Source organism: Carassius auratus, chromosome 48, assembly GCF_003368295.1.
Source record: "Carassius auratus strain Wakin chromosome 48, ASM336829v1, whole genome shotgun sequence".
NCBI lineage: Eukaryota > Metazoa > Chordata > Actinopteri > Cypriniformes > Cyprinidae > Carassius > Carassius auratus.
Genome location: NC_039290.1, coordinates 6311665 through 6326673, shown reverse-complemented (window position 1 = coordinate 6326673; position 15009 = coordinate 6311665). Strand labels below are relative to the sequence as shown.

Genomic DNA, 15009 nt, shown 5'->3' with positions numbered 1-15009 from the left:
ATAGTAGTATGTCCTTTTAGCAGTTGATGCATTAGCAGAGAAGGAAGAAAGGAGTGACTGATAAACATTTCAGCAGCTCTAAGCTTAGAGCGATGTTGGTGGAGAACATCAGATAACCAAGGGGTAGAAGGTGTGGTGCAAGAAGTGTCTTAACAAAATGTAAGAGTGGAGCAGAAAGTATCAATAGCACTGTTAGCATCAAAAGATGCTAACAGTTTAGAGGAAGGAAGCGAAGATGAAACCATAGCAGATAGCTTGGAGGGTGAGAGATGTACCGTTGCCAAAGTACAAAGTTTAAGAAATCGTTAAACAGGTAGATTGGTGCATTGTTTAGCCTACATGATGTACTATAAACAGACTGACCAACTGCTACTTTAAGCATTAGAGACTAACAGATCAGTTTCTGTTGCATTGCAACAACAGATGGCATGGTAACAAAGTGTTAATTAGTTACATTCGAAAAAAATGTAGGTTTTTAACACAGTTTCCTGGTGAAAACATTATCTTACAACGGCATTGCGCTTTTAGGCTAGTCAAGGCTTGTTTGTGCTAGAAAGTGCTCGTGTTGGTTTAGCATGCTTTTAACCAGTAAAACCATCCAAAACACAACAAATGCTGGCTTATCAGCAGGGTGTGAATATCATAGTTTTTTTTTTTTTTTTTTTAAACCACACAACAGGAAGAGATAATCTATAGAACAACAACATGATACAAGGGTTAAATAGAGACTTGTGTGTGACATTTTGTTGGTAACAAACATCATTGAGGCAATGTATTTAAAAAAGAAATCACCTTTTAATGAGTCATTCATATTTGCAAATACATGATGCATCGCAATATTGACAGCAGTGAGCTCAGAATTCCACATCTGAATTCACATACAAGTTTAATTTAGAAGATAAAACACACATAGACTGAGACATACTCACTTGTTTGGCCACCCAAATGCAATGACTCAAAATGAAATTTTACATCAACAGTTGTTGAGAATTTGCTGCACTACTGCTTGGCCGGTTCTTTCGACTCATAAAACACAACAGTAACTTTTCACAGCATTAGACTAAGGTCCTAACCTAGACCTCAGCTCAAACATGTACAAAAATAGAAGGTTCAGTAGAAAAATAGGAGATTATATGTGAGTGAGAATATGGGAGGAAAGTGTCCATCTCTGTATGATCAGTTAATGCAAATCTACTGGACAGACTATGCAACATTGTATCACCAGAGTGTAGGCTCATATGAGGACTGCAAGGGTTAGGGGAGCATCTAGAACAAGGCCTCGACATATGGCCATTTATTTTTTTATTCTGAAAGGTGCTCCTGAGTGCCCCAATGCCCTCCTTTTACCCATTTTACACCTTTGGACTGCTACTGGAAAATCTATGCAGCATTAAATTACTGAATTGTAGACTTTGCTGAGGACCACAAAGCCTTAGAGGAGCATTTGGGACATGGCCTTAAGATACAGCCATCAAATGCATGTGAACGAAGGGGGTCCCATTTCTTTAGATTCTAAACAAGAATGTGCCTAAGTGCCCCTAATGTCCCCCTTTTGCCCAGTCTCCACCCTAAGTCTACTACTGGACAGGCTATGCAGCATTGCGTCGCCAAAGTGTGGATTTGGGAGCATTGGGGGCCTTAACATATGTCAGAGCACTCACTTTCAGACTTCATGGAATAATTCAAGTGGGGGATTGTGTTGCATTAATTTCCAACAGCATGTAGATGCTTTTACGACAAATATTGTAATGAAGAATATCAAGAATATCTTTGGTATATGTCTTAAATGAGCTGCTGTTTCTCTGTTGGTCTTAATCCCCCAGGTTATGCAGGTTAGATGTGTCAAAGATTTAATCTCTGGATTTGGTGGCTGTGTGATAATTAGGTCTTCAGAAAGACGGCAGGTAACCTGGATATTACAACAACAATTTGGACATAACCTATTTTTACTAATTGTATTCCTGTTCAAAAGTGACCTGTTTTACTTCTCTGCATTAGATATAATGGCATTGCCCTGGACAGTTTAATCTGAGCTAAACCCGCACTGAGCCAACAGTACATTGAGGTAAATTTAGATGAGACAAGAAACTGTGGAAAACTCTCATGTTCAATCTTGCACACAGATATACAAATCTTGCCAGTTGCTTTAGATGGAAAAATGGCTCTTCATACAGCAACCCTTTCATACGGACCCCCCAAATTAATAAATTATAAAAAAATAAGTCTTACAACTATCTGTTGGAAATCCATGATCAAATGGCCTTCAAAATTCATCATCCATTTGCTATTGTACATTACCTTCACTCATATGTGTCTCCATAAAGATGTCTTGACTAACATACTTCAGGGTCATTCACGGAGTGACTTTAATTTTTCAGTCTAAGGCACTGTTTTGGGTATCTGGTATCTATGAGAATATCCTTGGCTCGAGAAATGTGTCCATTCATTTCAGTCTGGTAGCATGAGTAATGAGCATCAAAAATGTATCTTGCTAATCTGTCTGCCCTTTCAACACATTATGTGGTATACCTTTGATTCTTCAAGTATGTCTGTTACACACACATATGTTCAAAAACAGTGTTGTGCTTCTGTAGGTCTGTAGGAAAGCCTAGGTAGACCGTGCTGCCTGACTGGAACAAATCCAAGGTACCTCACCTCCCCCTGCACCCCCTTTCTCTCATCCGGCGTGCTCGTAGCTTCTTCTGGCAGCAAGCAGGCAACAGCCAACTGGGAAAGTATTGGTTTTCCTCATGCATGTTGTAGAGCACACAAAAAACTTGTCAACTAGTCTCATTGGGCGAGTGCTCTGATTAAACATGTTGGACAAAATCTGAGTTATAAGTTGATCAGTTGCAGGGCAACCATGGCGAGAATGTAGGGGTGGGCTGGCAGGCATAGACTGGCTGCACCTGAGCAATGTAGTAATTGCTAAAGTTGCCATCTGCAATGTACGGTGCAGGCTGGTAATAGCAAGTGACATTAGCCACATTGGGAATTACATTCTGTTCTGCCAGAACACGTACCGCCAACATGGTGATGAGGCTCAGAGTCTGTCGCCTTTCATGTCCCATCAAGCATACTGTACTTTCATTGACGACACTGTACAACGTGGTCAGGTACTCATACTTCCTATCCTCTAATCCCACAAAGTGATTCTGCAGATAGGACTCTAACTTGCGCCTTTGTTCCGCCACATCTGAGAAGTCGATGAAGAACCGGGAACACATGTAGCGCTCGAGAAGCTTCATCTCGACTTCCGAAGCCGCACGGAAACCCCGCACCAGCAGGTGGCAGTACTTCAACAAGCCGCCGCCCCGGATCTCTTCTGGATTTCGCGTGCAGATCAGTTTCCGCTGCAGGTGGTCCAAGGCTACATTGAAGTCTCCGTAAACGCTCTCTCCCACGATGGAGGGGTGGAATGTCTCAGCCATAGGGTTTTCAGAGCACCCATAGAAGAGGAGGAGGGAGTCCAGACGGATCTGAAAAGAGTCAACGCTGAACTCAAACTGACGCCGCAGGGAATCCACAAACTTTAGTTCGACATTCTTCCCGCTGTTGTTGGAGAGGGAGATTAGACTCCAACGGTCTGAATCATTACACACTTTCACCATCTTTTGCACATAAGCCTCCTGAGGAAAGAGAAAAAAGGTTTTCAAAAACTACAATGAACGACTCGTTTGGACTACAATGCATATTTTCCGGGATTTGTAATATCACAAATACTGGTTGAGCTGCACTATAAGTCAGAGAGGGGAGTGACATCACTATGTCTGAGACACCCTAGATTTCCCAAGAAAGATGGACTTAGAGTGTTTACAATCATCCGAGTTTAAATCGTGCTGGAATTGATTTGATTTTGACTAAATATTTACACTGAAGCTGGCAGTTGGCTATAATAATGGGCATGACATTTTCAGATCAGGCGCCAAGTGGTGTCAAACACAACACACACTGGACCAGCTAACCAATCACAGCACATTTCGTATTTCAGAAGGTGGGCCTTCATTGGATAAAGGGAACCATTTGAGCCTTTTGTGCCAGACTGGGGAGAGAGGTGTTGTAATAATGTAAAATATGTGAAAAATAATGTGTTTTTCCAACAACCAATGAGATCCTGTTCTAATACACCCCCAAAACAAAATCATTGTAAAAGAGCAAAATACGACCCTTTTAAAATATAAATATGTTAAAAGATGCACAAAAGGGCAAGAAAAAAAAAGGCTGTCTGCCTTTGCATACATTAAATAGAGAGAGGAGAAAGCGGATCCATCGTAAATTGGTTTAGACAAATCCTATTTGTAGTAGAAACCAGAATTTTTACTGTGTCCTTATCTTATTACAGCTTAAATGTAATATACGCTCTCTAGGACATGTCTAGATCCAGTCAGTGTTTAATCATAGCAGGTCGTGCACTTCCCCTTTATTAAACACATTAAACATATACATTATATCAGTAACAAAGTGGTTATTTAGCTGAATCTCTCTTATCCAAACTGACAGTATAAGGACAGTCCTGATGGAGTAACCTGAGGTTAAGTGATTTGCTGGAGGGTGACGAAACAACTCTTGCGAGGTTTGAACCCACAGCTTTTCAATTCCTAGCAAGGATTTTTAGCTAACTTGCTTAAAAACATCTTAAACCAGACTAAGCTGGTTTGCTGAAATTTATAGCTGGGTCTCCAGGCTGAAAAATAGCCAAAACCCCTTGAAAAAAAAAAAAAAAGTATAATAATAATACAAAAAAGACCAGTTTATGATGGTTTAAACTAAGTAGGGCGCAACACAATTAAACAAATCAACATAATTTTCAAATAATATGGTCACCTTTAATGTAACTGGGGTGATTTTCTCTTTATTCACTCCTTCAGGCAGGAAATCCAGGAGCGAGTCGAGAACGATATCCTTGACGGTCTGAAACTCCACTTCTCCTTTCAGGTCCGCGCAAAATATGAGGTCAAGGTCTTTGTAGCCCAAACCGCTGTCCTCGTGCAGAACGTGACTGGCCGCGGAACCGTTCAGCCGGACCTCCCGGACGTGAATCTTGCGCTCCTCCATGCGCCTCCGCACGACTTTGACGATATCCCGAGGCTTCATCTCCAAAGTGGGGAAGTTCCATTTGCCGTGAATGGGGATGGATTCGGTGAGGATGACATCGAGACGCTTCACCTGCTCCCAGTTCAGCACGCTCAAGTTACTTAGATTCGCTTCCATGGCGAGTGGTTACAGATCGGTCTGTTATAGCCTAAATAGTCCTACAATCGGGTCGTTTTGGGCCAAATCACACGAAACAAGTAGCGGATGAAAGAAGAAAATATCACAATTTCATTAAATAAATGTAGAAAAAGTATTTTTAGTCGGGCGAGAGTTTATATGCACGTCTATGCATTGCGTTTCGCAGCTGCGCCTCACCTCTGTGCGTAAAAGCTCTCCAGATGTCCAGTTTGCGCCTTTGCTCAGAGAGCTGGAGTTCGTGGCGAGCGTGGTTCTCTGGGGGACCGTGATGATCAAAATGATTGCTGCATGATTGCAAAGAGTTTTAGTGTCCGACAATAAAGGGCACGTGTTTCCAAGAATACGTATGTCAAATAGCAGAAGACCCCGTCCCTCTCCTCAACCAAAGCGAAAGTTGGAAGCTTCGAGTTTTTACATGTTGTTTTTGTTTTTATCTGTAAAAAATAAATATATAGGTCAACCAGTAATATGCAGATCATGTTAAAGTGCGGACTAAAGAATACTGATGTGCATAATCATTTATAATTAAATGGAAGACCTACTTGCAAGATCACATTGTCAGCTGTGGCTCTGTGTAAACTGCTGGTTACTCATATCATCTCGGTTGCACACAGTGAGGACGCGTAGAGATTAACCCGTAAACTAATGCAGGAGTGACGGAGACTTTGACTGATAGCTGCGCGCACCAATCCAGACAGTCCTCACCTACTACAGTGATATTATTCACAGTTATACCCATATACCGACCTGTTAAAACAGTACAGCAACATTTATAATGAGCAAAGTATAGCTTAGAATTTTTGTCTTATGTTATTTATTCTGTTTCTATGGCACAACGAAACAACTTTATTGATACAGGACAACACAATGTTTAAAATTATTTATATATATGAGTCAAAAATGACAGAATTTCTAAAGGAAATTAGAGTGGAGGTACATAATTACTTAAAAATCGACCTTTCTGCCTTTATAGACAACAGTGAATGTCAATGCTGCCCTCTAGAGAAAGAAGTTGAATTGTACTTTTATAAATGTGTGTAAAAATGTTTCAGTCTCTGAAGCACATTAAACAAGCCATGTGACATAAATAAAACCATGCTTTATTTCAGGGGATATTTTGCTGAAAAATGCACCTAGCTACTCCATATATGTCCTAAGTGGACATCCTTAAAAGAAAAATGCTTCATAAAGACTCCATTGTCTTTATTCGCTTCTAAAAGTGCTGCAGGTTTTATTTTAGGGCTTGGATTGTGTGTTAGGGTTAGTCTATAGTAATTGAATTACTAGACTAAGGGAAAATCAACTCCCTGTTTAGATGGCTATGCAAACTTGTGTTTGTGAGGGAGTGAGACCGACGTGTGTAACTGTGTGTGTGTGTGTGTGTGTGTGTGTGTGTGTGTGTGTATGTGTATGTGTGTCTGTGTAAGGAAGACAAGTTGGTAAGTGCGTGAGTATAAAGGACTGGCCGTAATGTCACGTCAGGTTAGATGTCACCCAGAATCTATCAGGGGGAGCGGACCTGCGTCACAGTGGTAACAGCCAATAAAGCAGGATTATTCTAGATTACCCCCTACACCATGACTCTTGAACGACTGAATGTGTGAGTTTGTGTGTTTAAGAGAGGAAAAGAAAGAAAAATTTGTATTTATTTTGAATCTGGACAGCATAAATTTACTGTAACTATGAATACATTTTATTAATTTGATTTTTTTTATAGAATTTTGACATTTAAAATTTTTTTTTCGTTAAACCATTTACATAAAATGATAGAAATAATGATAAAAACATTTATTGTCATGAAATGCAATTTAAAAAATCTTAATAGTTCTTAAAATGTGCTTTGTTTTCTTTAATGCAAACAATATCATTTTCTTTTAATTTCCCGGGGGAAATGTGATCTGGCCCATTAGCTGTTGGCATGTGATGTTGACTGGATCTGTAGGAATCTGACATTCCTCAGGGTCAGTTGAAGTGGTCAGGAGTTTCCTGTCTCTCTCTCTCCACACACAAACCAAGAGTCATAAACTTTATCACACTGTTTTTCTTTTAATTGCCCATATGCTTTCTCTTTAGCTCACACTAAAATATATGTTACAAAATTAGAAATGTGAGGGCCTACTATATTTAAGTGTCTGTCTCACAAAATCTTTCTACTTAGGTAGCTAGACAGTGTCAAGGTAAAACAAAGACTGATGTTTGACTTCTTCAATGAGATCAGATGAAGCTTTAGCCAATCCACCACCACAGCTATAACGGCGAGATAGTTACACACTTTCTCTCACTCTCTCTTTCTAACCCACACCACTAGCCACGTTGGCTTTTACAAAACTCACAGTATCATTATATACAGTATAATTCACAACCATGAAGCATACAGTATGTCCTTATTTGCATATTTGCCGTGTCAATGTCATTGATTGGGTGAATACAGTCTATAGCCTTGTGCATCCTCATACTAAAAATCACTATGTACTACCAAGGTTTTTTTTTTATTTTTATTATTATTATTTTTTTTTTTAATTGACTTTTCATTCTTCAAAGGAAACAATAAAACAGTGTCTTCTTCACTAAAAATGCATGTCAGTATAAACATAACATAACTTGCATTTTTACAGTACTATGTTGTAGGTCTGTGCCATTGGTTAATCAGAAGTTATTCACAAACTTGTGGTCTTCACACCCACTTACACTTGGGCCAAACAGAGGAAAAACGTCATGTGAGTAAGCATGCTGAAGTGTAAAGACTGCCAGTGTGGGTACTGGGACAAATTACTACAACAGAACACGAATGACCCCAAAATCTCAATTAAGCTATTTCACTGTAGTATATATATTATGTAACGTACATTGCCTTAATCAAAAATGTTCATTAACTGTTACTGTAGCCTGGACCTTAGGCTGAATGTCTGATCCATTCGACACACAAAATTTGAAACACTTCAGGAGTTTCAAAGTCATCATTGGATTGGTTGAAATATACAGGGAAAGTGTGTGTCACGCTCTTTAACATATCCTTCTGCCATCAGTCTGAATGACTGGCTACGTGTAAATAGAGGTTATAAACAGATGAAATACTATAACATTCCCAACAGTTAGTATTACATTTTATTGCTGTTTAATATTTCAATTAGAATTAAAACCGAATTTGATTACCACGGTTTTTAAAAACTCACAGTAAATACTGTCCAGCATTAAGCAACTCCAGCCAGTTAGGCAACTATGACTGAAGACAGACCTATTTGGAAGTCCTTTGGGTTTACATTTTTATTTGATTATTTTTAATAATAATAATAATAATAATAATAATAATAATAATATATATATATATATATATATATATATATATATATATATATATATATATATATATATATATATATATATATATAGATTTTGTTTGTTTTTTACCGTATTTTTTGGACTATAAGTCGCACCTGAGTATAAGTCGCATCAGTCCAAAGATATATCATGATGAGGGAAAAAAACATATATAAGTCACACTGGACTATAAGTCACATTTTTTTAGAACCATGAACCAATAGAAAACATTACCGTCTACAGCCGAGAGAGGGCGCTCTATGTCTTCAGTGTAGAGTAGACTACAGGAGCACTGAGCAGCATAGAGCGCCGTCTCGCGGCTGTAGACGGTAATGTTGTCTCTTGGTTCATTTCTCTCAGTTCATGTCAAATTAATTTTGATAAATAAGTCGCACATGACTATAAGTCGCAAGACCAGCCAAACTATGAAAAAAAGTGCCACTTACAGTCCGGAAAATACGATATATATATATATATATATATTGTCTGCTTATACGCGACTCAGCAGTATCTACAATTTCTCGACGTTAACTCTCTTGGTAAATATCTATTTCATCCAGCACTGTTTAGTCACTGTACTCTCGATTCACACCGTTTAACAAACTCATTTTGCCAAATAAACAAATTATTGCCATTGCTGATTAATATTAGAGTAGAGTGGGGAAGGATTGCATTTGCATTTCTTTTAGTTTCTCAGATATTGTTTGTATTACAAAGTAAAATATAAAAATAAAAATATGAAAACATCCACATCTGTCAGCTACTTACCTGCACTACTTTAACATGTACACATGACAGTTGTCAAATGTTGCAACTGACCCCACAAGAGGGGATGTTTGCAATAGTCCAGAGGGGCAGTTGCAACATTCATTAAAATGAAATGAAAATATATTCTTAAATATTATTTTGCAATATCTTTATTTTATTTGTGCACAGACAGGGTTTACAATAAGTTAAATTGGCTGTATAAAATAAAAAATAGTAAATGAAAAAAAACAAAAACAAGTAACAACCATGTTTTGGTTAACTATTACAACACATTTGAACTTTTAATTCAATCATATTCAAGACACTGAAATTTAATAATAGCCTACTTCTGTTAACGCCCGTGAAAGTTTACTGAACTGGGACCAGTTACATAAACAAAGCCACTATGTTAAGACTGTGTCTAGTTTAACCAACTAGCAGTTAACCAAGGGGTAATCAGTCTTACTTTACAAATTCAAATTAGACAAATAACATTTTATGTAATTGACTTTATAAGTCTCTCTCTCTCTCTCTCTCTCTCTCTCTCTCTCTGTGTGGTGTGTGTGTGTGTGTGTGTTTGTGTATGTGTGTTGCTTTTTTATTCTGTATTGTTGCCAGTGGCCAGGCAAAACATAAATAAATAAATAAATTATCAATCAATCTAAAGAGAAATCATGAGAAAATAATATGTTTACCTTCTCAAGCACCATCAACATAGGCCATAAAAATTTGCAACAATTCATAATAAATATGTATAATATTTATTATTTATTAATGCTACAACTTTACAAATAACTGCATTATTTTTCATTTGTTCAGATGTCTGTTGCCATCAGTTGGGCAACTTTCAGAGATTTCGCTAGCTTGTTTTGTTTGTTCATGATACTAACCTCATTGGGTGCATGACTGGTTTGTGGTTAGTCAGAACTTGAAGTGTACATGTTGTGTTTTCATGCCTCTGTGTGAAGTGGGAGTAAAAAAAAAAAAAAGTGTTTGAAGAGTTTTAAACCTGATACATACTGTACAGTATGATTTACAAAGAGACCTGCCTGACTGTTGATGTTTTTTGGTGGACAGGCATTCAACCTGAGGCTGCTTTAACCAATTTGACCTTCGTCCTGTTTGGGGAAGTGTGTCTTCCTCTTAGAGAGGCTGGCCGCAATAATACATCAGATTTTCTTCCAAGGAACTGCCTCAAAATAAGTCTTAAGCAACTAAGCAAGATAAACATATATGAACAAGCATTTTGTAATTGAATCACATTTTATGAAGTATGTACAACATACATGTAAGCTTGAAAACGTGCAGTTATTACTGTACCTTACAAATGTCTTTGTTGGTGTCATTTCCTAATTAAGTCATGTTAGATAATATTTCTGATAGAAATTAAACTTCTTAAAATTTGTGTAAATTACTTAACATGCACATTTTTAGGGTACTGGAAACAAACATTGGACAAATATAAGATATTTTGAAAAGGTTTTGTTTATTTTTTTCTGTTATTATTTATATTTTGTTTAAAATAAAACATTTATATATATTAACATAAATAATAAAAAACATTAATTGTCATGAAAAGCAATTCAAAATGCAATTCAAAGTCCTTAAAATATGCTTGATTCTTTATGCAAAATATAAATATTTTTATTTGAAAATAAATGTAGCTTAAATTAAATGAAGGTCATTGTGATAATATATATACATGAAATTTGCAAAATGATTGATATGACTTCCATATTAATTTATATCAATTTATATTAAATGTAGTTTTGTTCATTGGATGAAGGCACATCACACAATCGGTCATTGTCTCAGTTTGATTAGTTTCTACCAAATGACAAATGAATTACTGTGTTTTGTGGCTAAGCCTATTTGCCTACCTATCTGTGATTACATGGTTAGTTGCAATTAGCATTGTGTTTTTCCGTTGCAACAGTTTTTAAGTTATGACTTAAACTGAAACACCAGTGATCCTTACATTAATTAATTACTATTGCATTATGAATTATTATTGATCATTTAAATGAAATGGTGTTGTTTTGATACTCTTGTTTTCATGTTGTGGAATATGGACTGAATCCAGCAGAGGAGAGGTTGCTTACAACAACATGGAGAGGAAATGAAATGGCTTTCACAGTTCTGCTGAAATCGCATGTTCACTCCGGATTCTGTTTCCTGGTGATGTGTGGTTTCACACTCACACATATACACACACTCATGCTTTCTCTCTCACACAAAACACAATAATAACTCATTCCAGATGTGTGTTCTTAACTTTATAGTATGTTTATGGCCTTTTCATTTATATATTTGTCACAAAACCTTCACATACCATTCACGCAGACATGTGCAATGTACTGTAGAAACCTGTATATGTTTACATATATTTTACTACTAGTTTGTAAAGACATTTTTTATTAAGAAATGAACACTGTGGTCATTTAATTGTAATTTGCATATTTCTAAAGCTCACTTGAATTTGTTTTAGTGAACCAGTCGCTTCACTGTTATGTCTTTCTGGGTGGTGAAACAGTGAGACAGCAGTTTGCGGTTTCACTCGCAAGGACTGAAGGTTAAGATGCTCATTAGAGCCCCCTTATGGCCACTATACAGCTATTGCATATAATCATACAGTAGTCTACTTGTTTACTGAGAAATGCAATTTTGCTAATTCTGAACGAACTTGCTTAGTTAATTTAAACATGTATGTATGAACAGATATATAAACCGTAACCATAAATATATAAACCACTGTCCACAATGTTCTCTTGTTAGACACTTTATGATGACACAATTTAAGATGACTGAACCATGGGAAAAACATGTGCAGCTTTGCTAAATCAGTGAGCAGGTAAAGATGCGTACAAGCTGACTCCTTTTTTTTTTATATGACGACCTGACAATTCTTCCTTTTATTTCTCATCACAACATAAGTTGCGTTTCCATTACCTTTCAATCTGCACAAATCGAAAATAGGCCGAGGTGAAACATGCCAATTTCGTAAACACTCAAAAATCACAAAAAAAAAGTGTGTATGCTCACATGAGGTGGTTTTTAAGGCAATTTGAGAAAGGAATATTAAGCAAAACTGCATTGGAAACAGTTTTGTCACATTTACAGGTCACCTGGTGTAAAAGTGAAAGTCACATGATCATTCTTTAGTAGATTATAAGCTCCAAGAAACACCTTGTACGTGGCTGCTCTCAAGTATAAGGGGCTTACCTTGCCATTACATACAGTATATATCATATTGTGAGAATAATGGAGAATTTTTGTGTGCCCCTATCTGATATACTACTGTACGTACAGTCAGTACCATAAATGCAACACTTTACTGACCTAATTAGTGCCATTAGTATCCAGAATAAATAATTTACTGAGAAAGTCATTTATTCTGAAACTGTAACGTAACATTATAATATTCGTATCCTCCCTAAACTTTAAAGCACAAGAACTACCCAAATGAGGAGACACAAACTAAGGTCAAGTTGTATAGCGAGCAAAGGGATCTGATCTGATAATTCACTGGGAAAACCAGCCGTTCCTGCAGAGGCTAATATAGAGGTGTTATAACACGCAGGATGATTGTGCATAATAGCTTTTAATTGAGGCCAGATCAAACATATTGCAAGGTTAGATTTATCATTCATATAAAGCGCTTCCCACCATTAATGGTTAATTTACTCAAATGCATGTGTCCAACCCCTGATCAGAAATTAGGCACATTGTGTGTCAGTTAATAGACACTGGACAAATAATTTGACTGATGGTATATCATTATTGCCAAACCTAACATTTATATTTACATTAGCATTAAAAAAATGTTCCTACTCTGATTATTGTTTGATGATTAAGATGTAAATTACACTTAATTTCACGTTCTGATTCCTTCCTTTTATGCTTTTTGCCATTTTTGGGATGGTTTTGATGATGGAGGTTATGTGACAGTTATGAACCTCAGAATTAAATAGTTTACACACCTGCAGTGCTTCTGCGTTTCTAAAGATCTTTGGGTGTGTAAAGAAGGAGTTTTCTTGGTATACGTGTGTCTAAGACACTTCCTATTACCAGACCAACGCAGAAATGATTTTGCCAACATTGAAGATTGATATGTAGTTTTGGATGCTGAGCATTTTACACTGCACTGAATATGAAACAATTACAAATGTATTTAATACTTTGCAAAATGATTTTATTATTATTATTATTATTATTATTATTATTATTATTATTATTATTAGAGTATGTTCTACAAGGAAATACAATTTTAATGTTATTTGCCATTTCTTTGTAATAAAGTTTAATTAAATAAAAAAATTAATTTATGCATTCAGCAGACGCTTTTATCCAAAGCAAGTTACAGTACAGTGCATTCAGGCTATCAATTTTTACCTATCATGTGTTATTAAACTTATTATAGTAAGTTTCGTAGTTTTAAATTAAATAAATTGCAGGGTTTGATGTGATATGAGTTAATCGATCATTAGAAACAGATTCATCCGCACTGGATCACAACCCACGCATAGAATATAATTCCGCAAAGAACTGCAATTCCAGTTTTTCAAACATATAATATCATTCAGTATGAAGCCCAAGAGTATTTGAATAGACAGAGGGTGGCGAATTTGAAAAAAAGCTGTTTTCATTCATTTACATAAACCTCACTGTATTTTAGTGACTTCACTATGGATCTAAAATATAGAAAACAGCAATAACAAAGAATGTTTGGGTGTGTCTAAACTGCTATTGTACAGCTAGCATATTCCATAAACTGGCTTATGTGTTCCTTTATGCTGGAATTGCTCAATTACAAGCTCTGCCTGTGAGTTTAATCATTCTTCTGTCAATTATAGTCAGAACACTTACACTAAGCCATAAATGTGCACCATCACAGTTTGTTTTTCAAATTAACCTGTGTGATTTATCTCAAATCCTTTCACGGGGAAGAGAACAAAAAGTGAATATATTATGATTAAAGTGTAGAGAAGTGTCACAGCGCAAGAAGCCGTGGTTCCAGCCAGACTTGCTCTGCTTTAGTAATTTGAGTTTAACTTTTACCAAACAGGGACAAAAATATCTTCAGATTCAGAATCACGCCAGAGCATGAACTAAATCAATCAACTAAAAATGATCAAAATGTTGTTTTTGTAAAGAGAGACACCACTATATGCAATTCATATATTTATTGCAGATTGTTTGTTCTTTCTTGATGGATAAAAGGCAACAAAAGATTTTAGATCACTTAAATGACAACTAATATCAATCTCATTCTTTATATTTTGCCTCTCACCGTATGTCTCAGTTCAAGTATGGCCCGAACAACGACTTCTGCAACACTGGCCGTTTGGGGAAGTCGTGGCCTAATGGTTAGAGGGTTGGACTCCCAATCGAAGGGTTGTGAGTTCTAGTCTCGGGCCGGATGGAATTGTGGGTGGGGGGAGTGCATGAACAGTTCTCTCTCCACCTTCAATACCACGACTTAGGTGTCCTTGAGCAAGGCATCGAACCCCCAACTGCTCCCCGGGCGCTGCAGCATAAATGGCTGCCCACTGCTCCGGGTGTGTGCTCACAGTGTGTGTGTGTGTGTTCACTGTTCTGTGTGTGTGCATTTCGGATGGGTTAAATGCAGAGCACAAATTCTGAGTATGGGACACCATACTTGGCTGAATGTCACTTCACTTTCACTTTTCACTTTCACTTTTCCCATTAATC

General features: G+C 36.9%; 1 protein-coding gene across 2 annotated transcripts; it reads right to left on the bottom strand.

Annotated features, from left to right (window-relative positions):
• Positions 1-670: 670 nt before the first annotated feature.
• LOC113065651 (terminal nucleotidyltransferase 5A-like) lies at positions 671-5847 on the bottom strand. 2 transcript variants are annotated; one of them, XM_026237095.1, is made up of 4 exons: positions 5775-5847; positions 5410-5666; positions 4825-5252; positions 671-3629 (listed from the first exon to the last, which is right to left on the bottom strand). In XM_026237095.1, exons 3-4 carry the CDS (start codon positions 5209-5211, stop codon positions 2847-2849), a joined length of 1170 nt encoding a protein of 389 aa, XP_026092880.1. In that variant the 5' UTR covers positions 5212-5252; positions 5410-5666; positions 5775-5847; the 3' UTR covers positions 671-2846. The 2 variants fall into 2 exon arrangements, with proteins under 2 accessions (XP_026092880.1, XP_026092879.1); XM_026237094.1 differs by lacking the exons at positions 5410-5666; positions 5775-5847 and having other exon boundaries at positions 4825-5399.
• Positions 5848-15009: the final 9162 nt, after the last annotated feature.

Bases quoted from the DNA above. Each gene is read 5' to 3' on its own strand.
- LOC113065651 (XM_026237095.1), bottom strand. From the start codon at position 5,211: ATGGAAGCGAATCTAAGTAACTTGAGCGTGCTGAACTGGGAGCAGGTG. The intron at 3,630-4,824 runs GTGACCATATTA...CTCTTTCCTCAG, and splicing joins TCACCCCAGTTACATTAAAG to GAGGCTTATGTGCAAAAGAT.